The 6000-nt window shown below is 38.7% G+C and overlaps 1 protein-coding gene across 1 annotated transcript in view; it reads left to right on the forward strand.

The window, feature by feature from the left end:
• HDAC11 (histone deacetylase 11) overlaps positions 1 to 5748 on the forward strand; it is a 106637-nt gene extending 100889 nt beyond the window's left edge. Inside the window, exon 11 of the mRNA XM_067543802.1 lies at positions 5526 to 5748. Coding sequence (XP_067399903.1) covers positions 5526 to 5531 — 6 coding nt within the window. The 3' untranslated portion in view covers positions 5532 to 5748. The remainder of the gene's footprint in view (positions 1 to 5525) is intronic.
• Positions 5749 to 6000: the final 252 nt, after the last annotated feature.

Consider the following 6000-nt stretch of genomic DNA (forward strand, 5'->3'; position numbering starts at 1 on the left):
CACATTTTGAGTGCCTTATATATCTGTATAAACTAAGGATTTTGCATGTCTTGAGATATCTGTATCGACTAAGGATGAAAGTGGCAAATGTCATATTTTCACTTTTTCAGGAGCTCTCTTTATCAAGCTTAGTTTTTTGTTCCATTGCTGCTTTCACAATATTATAGCTTCCTTCCCCCCACCCCCACCCTACCACCACATACACAATTGTTTAGTTTGCCAATGGTGCAGGAGGAGGAGGCATTCCAGCATATTCCAGTTATCTCTTCTATCACCACCACTTTTCCCCAGCCTCCTTTTCCCCTTTGTTGCCAATGTAATTGCAACACTTGTTTGCCTAAGATATGTCAGATGTTACTCAGCAAAGAAAGGCTGTAAGACAAGGGGTGTTGGCCACATCTTCTTTCTTTTGGGAGATGGAATCCAGTTTGAAGACTGTACATCTCCAGCCTCTACTTTTTACTACTCCCTCCCCCCCTTCATAGTTTCATGGGCTTGTCTTACTCACTAGTCCCACACATTTAGCCATGATCTATCCATGCCTAGGGTAGCCCACCTGAAAATGCCAAGGTCAGATTCTCTCAAACAGGTAGGTAACACTAATGTTAGATTCACCAACCAGTCACAAACAGTGCTTCTGATCCCCCACACTGGTCATTAAGTAGCTTTAAAAACAAGTATTTACACAGCTCCCTTTACTGCATGTCAGTCTCTGGCTCCCAATTAGCAACCAGATCCAGTAAAGAGATAAGCTATTAAAACTCTCTTTCCTTTACCAGAAATGTTCTCCTGATCCCCAAAGAGTCAGCCATATTACCAAACAAGTATAAGTTTGGATCTTACTCAAAGTATCACGCTGCTAGCCAATCCTTTGGTAACTAAAACTAAAGATTTATTATAAAAGGAAAGAAACAAATGAGAAGAGATATGTTAAATGGTCAAAGCAATCAGATACATACAAATGACTTTAAATTCTATATCTATCAGAATTGTGGAGTTTGCAGGCTTGTACAGTTCCTCTGGAGTACATCCAGTACCTGGATGGGTCTCAGTCCTTTGTTTCACAGCTTCAGTTGTAGATGAGTTGGTCCAGAGATTGAAAGTAGGAATGAAGACCAGATGGAGACGGTGCAGCTGCATTTTATACTTTCTGCCAAGAGGCTTGTGTATTCTTTGTCTCAAACACAGCCACACAGCACATGGCATGGAAAAGCCTCAGACTCCCTGGTCCATAGGCATGTTCTTACCTGATCTGGTGACTCATAAGGTGCAGCCCCTGGGTTCTTTCTCTGGATTCATTGTACATTTGAGTTCCCTTGATGGGCCAGTAAGCAGGCTCAGTGTTGCTGCCATGCTGTCTGGGGGTGTCACCCAGAAACACAGCCCAAGTTTGAAATACAAATATACCAAACATATTTAGAACTTATAGTACAAAACTGATACATACACATAAACAATATTATTATATTTAGCAAATTATAACCTTATCAATGGTACCTGACATAGCATATTTTGTAAGATTCATTGCAATTTTTCAATTTTGATATCAGTAATATTATTAATGATCACTTATATTCCAGATAGCATCACAGTAGCTTCAGCCATCTCCTAATCAATGAAATGACACTAGTACAATGTGCCAAGTGAGAGAAATATACTCCTGTTGCCCTCTCTTGAAGCAGATACTTTGGGAAGAGCTTTCCTCTTCTTGGTGCAGTTCAGAAACTAATAAAATGATAATTTTGGATGCAATCTTTGACCATCCTGGTACTGCTGCCAAGAACTGACGGAGTTTGCTGAATTCAGATAGATGTACAGTTTCAGCGCTTGCTGCTGATGTTCTATGCCAGTTATTGTTGTATAATTGGAAACATTCTTTCCTTGTTATTTTTCCCCTAAGGATGATAATCTTTCTTTAATATCAGCTAGAAGGCTCTGCAGCACACAGCAGGTCAGAAGCAGTAACAGAGGGCCTGATCCTGAGAGGTGCTGAACACTTGTAACTTGCATTGAATTTAGTGGGAGTTGCAGGTGCTTAGCAAGTTTCTGGATCAGGCCCAGACCTTGCAAACTGTGTTGTCCCTTACTAACACCCTCCAGAATGTCCACTGCTTTAAATGTGTGTGACATAGTTCAGCTCATGCTGTTAGTACGATGCAGTTTTGAGGGGGGAGGTTGTTTTTTTGGAGGTTTATTGGATTTCCTGTTCCACACCCCTACTTCCCTCCTCCCCTGCCCCTTTATTTATTTATACAGACCACGCTGGTGTAACCATTCTCTCTACTCATAAGGATGGAGGAGACTCTCTCCAGAGCCTGCTAATGGTCTTGGAGTGCTACATGAAGTATAGTTTTTACTGGAAACTAAGCATATTGGGCCTGGTGCTCATTAAGGTCCCTTTACACCAGAACAAGGGGCAAAACTGGAAATCAGGTGCTGGGCTGAGTGACAATGTGGTTCCTTCCTGCTCCTGGCTCAGTGCAGCCATAATGCAGCCATTTGATGGGGCTTGTGGCAAAGCCACAATTTAGCCTTTTTTAAATATAGCATAAAATCGTAGTGTGCCGAGTATAATCATTATTTTCTGAAACTAAATTCAAAATATTGTGGGAAGAGGAAAAGCTGCTTTCATGGGAAAAATTGAATAGACATAGAAAATAAATGTGGTGGGGGTTATTGGTGGATCTAATTCTGATCCTTGTTACATTGGCTTTACCCGAGATCAAAATTTTGCCTGGAGTTGAATTAAGTGCAGGAGTCATGGAAAGACAGCCAGTTGTAGGAGATATTGAACACATTACAAATACAACACACAGGTTTTTGCCAACTCAATGGTATATGGAGCCCCAACACTCTTCCATCTGTTACTTTTTCCTTCCACACTAATACTAATGTTATAAATAATTAGTTAAACTGCATATTGTCAGATATAAAGGTAATTTTTTTTCCCACCAATATGATCCAATCTTTGGCTCAATTCTATATATCTTTCCAGTTGTGATGTAATTCTTTTAATGGAATCCTGAAGAGAATTGATTGTTTTAGGCGGGTAATGCATATATATTCATTTTTTCAAGTTTACAAGTCTTTCTGTGACATAAACCAAATTCTGCATTTTTAAAACGTATGGTGGAAATTTCTGCCTTCTTTTTAATGTCTTGTAATTAAGCCTTAAATATATCAAATCATTTGCAGATACGGTGCATCGCAAGTGCTAAGGAATCAGTCCATTTTCGTTCAGTTTTGAGGTCTAAAGAAGTTTGCAATAAAACCTATTAACCAAAAGGTGAAACCCACAGTGATAGAAATTTGTCAGTTGTTCCATGACTTTGCCCTGGATTGCATCATAGGCAGAGGAGAGAGCAACGTGAATTGAGGAAAAAGCAATTGTTGAGCCGTAAAAATGGAAGGAGTTGAAAAGCTCATTACAAATAACAGGCTTCAGCTTACCCTCTGCTGCTGTACTGCACAGGGATGAGTGCAGACAGTGCAGGAAGCCTTTATTTGCCCCCATGCAAAGAATATGGCAGGGTCTTTCCATAACATTCACACTATGCTCACTCCCCCAGCTGCCAAGACATTAGTTTAGTTATTTCTGATGTTTATTCTTCCCTGGCCTCCGTCTTTTCCATCTTTCATCACCACAGAGGATGTTGTCACCAAAATAATTTTCCTTTCTTGCTGTTGTGACCTTGACGTCTTCCCTTCTCCTAACTTCCTGTCTACTTTTGGATACAGCTAACGGGAAAGGTTTTTAAGAATGGGGGCTTAAAAGCCAGGCTTTTCAATCCACATTTAGGGGCTTAAAAGCATGCCTGGTTTACAAAACCACGGAGCACTCAGCATCTCCTATTGGCTCTTCCTTGTGTCTCTGCAAGCCCCAGCACCACGGGGTTCCCAATCCAGATGGGGCCTTTGGGTGTTGCCTTAACAGAAATGTTTGCCAATAATAACTGTGTTTTTAAATTGCTTAGATTTTAAGTTGGTGTTCCTTTAAAATAAAAATCAACCTCAACAAATATCTGAAGCAGACAGAGCTATTTTTGTGGGTGTTTTGGAAACTAGTATATTTGACAGTTCTTGGCTTGAAAATGTTATGCTTGTCTCAGACTGTTATCATAAATTATGCCAGTGTCACTTTACAAGACTCTTTGCCGAGATGGTATCCTGCGGTAAACATGGAAGTGCAGATTAATAATGGTGGTGTAAAAAGATGCAGAGCTGCTCACTTCTATGTGAGCATCACTGAGAGAGCAAGGTTCAGAAACAAAGACTGAAAGTGGGTTCTGAAACACTGGATCGTATCAGTTGGAATTGTTTTCTTTTTTCAGTGCAGCCTTCGTTAGTTAATTATTGAACATCACGAGATTTGAGCAATAATTTATTTCAAATATTAGTTGTTGATTCTAACAATTTCTGGCAGAAAGTTTACAAGATAGTACTTCAACTGACTGTCAGCTGCAGTCTTAATTGAAACCTCAAAGCAGCAAAACACGTAAACAAAGGCTTAAGTGAATGTGTTTTGACTTTGAGAGGAGCTGTGAACCCACAAGGCCAACTGAAGTCACTAGGAGAGGCAGTGGTCAGCACCTCTGAAAATCAGGCCCCCGATATTCTGATATCATCAGTATAAATTGGAAGTTAACAATATTAAAGTCAGTGAAGTTACTATGGTGAAAAACTGGTGTCAGAGACATCAGGTGCCTGATTGTAGTCTCCGTCATCCCTGTCTTTAAATGTGATCTTTTAACAAGTTCCTAATGTAATATTTGGTGGAGGTGCTATTGGAAGTTGCCAAATGAAATGTGGGTGAAATTAAGCATCTTTTGGACAAATTATGTTAGCTTCAGGGAACACTATCTCTGAAATTAACTCAGCTTATTTTCTTAATTTTGGCCTATCATTTCTTGAGTCTATCTTTCATTAGATAGATTAGTTATGTTAAACTGGTGGTCATTTGCTTTAGCAATACTAAACATAGTTTAGAGATTATGGGGAAATGCTTTGAGAAAGGAGAGAGCATTTAAACTGTACATAATTTGGTGGGAGCTAATGATGAAGTCCCCAAACAAGTGTAAGAACTAGATCAGTACCATTAAGATTCATGTTGAGGTACATAAAACCAAAACAAAACTTCATGTCCAATTATTTTTAAACTGGGATTTGATAATTTCTCCAAAAGATCTGCTCTAGGAATTATTTTGGGTGAGTTCTTTTACCTATTCTATACAGGAGAGCAGACTAGATGATCCAATGGTTTCGTCTGGCTTTAGAATCAGTAAATATGACTCTATTGAATGGAGTTGAGAGCTATAAATACTGAAAGTCAAAGGAATATTTTTAAATGGTAGAAAAGTAAGTCAACCAACAAGTTTTAGCTGTTCTTGTATTAAAAGGAGAAAAGCCAAATTTTGGCATTCATTCTACTTCCTGTACCCAGTCCAATGTGTGTTCTCTGTAGCTTTGTAAATAAATATATTGGATTATGATAATCTTATGTCCCTTGTTTTTTTGTTTTTTTTTAGGTTTAAACATTAAGTTGAAGGGTTGCAGTTTTCAAGTTATGATGCCATAGGGAGAACATAGACTTGTTCTGATTATTGGAAAGAAACATCCCACAAGTTTGGTTCATGTTCGATTTCTGGCCACACAAGCTTTCCATAAACCTACTTATTTATTGACGTGTATGTGTATCAAGTAGATTATTAGCTAGTAAAAACATTTCTCCCTATGTATTGCAAGGGTGATAGATACACAAAAGATAAATAAACCAGTGCAGTTCCTCCTTTAGACTTTCATTATGAGTCATTTTAAATTTCCTCACTATTGATTTTTTTTTGTTAATTCTTTACTTAGAAAGCTACTGACACTGCAAGAGTTATAAGAGTTCTTAGTATTGAAACATACTTGTTAAGGACACTTTATTGACAAGCTGGAAAACAGCAGAAGTAGGGTTGCCAGTTTTGGTTGGATGTATTCCTGGAGGTTTCATCACATGAC

Source organism: Emydura macquarii, unplaced genomic scaffold (genome assembly GCF_026122565.2).
Source record: "Emydura macquarii macquarii isolate MOO-44397 ecotype Brisbane River unplaced genomic scaffold, CSIRO-AGI_Emac_v2 contig_968, whole genome shotgun sequence".
In the NCBI taxonomy this organism is placed as follows: Eukaryota; Metazoa; Chordata; order Testudines; family Chelidae; genus Emydura; species Emydura macquarii.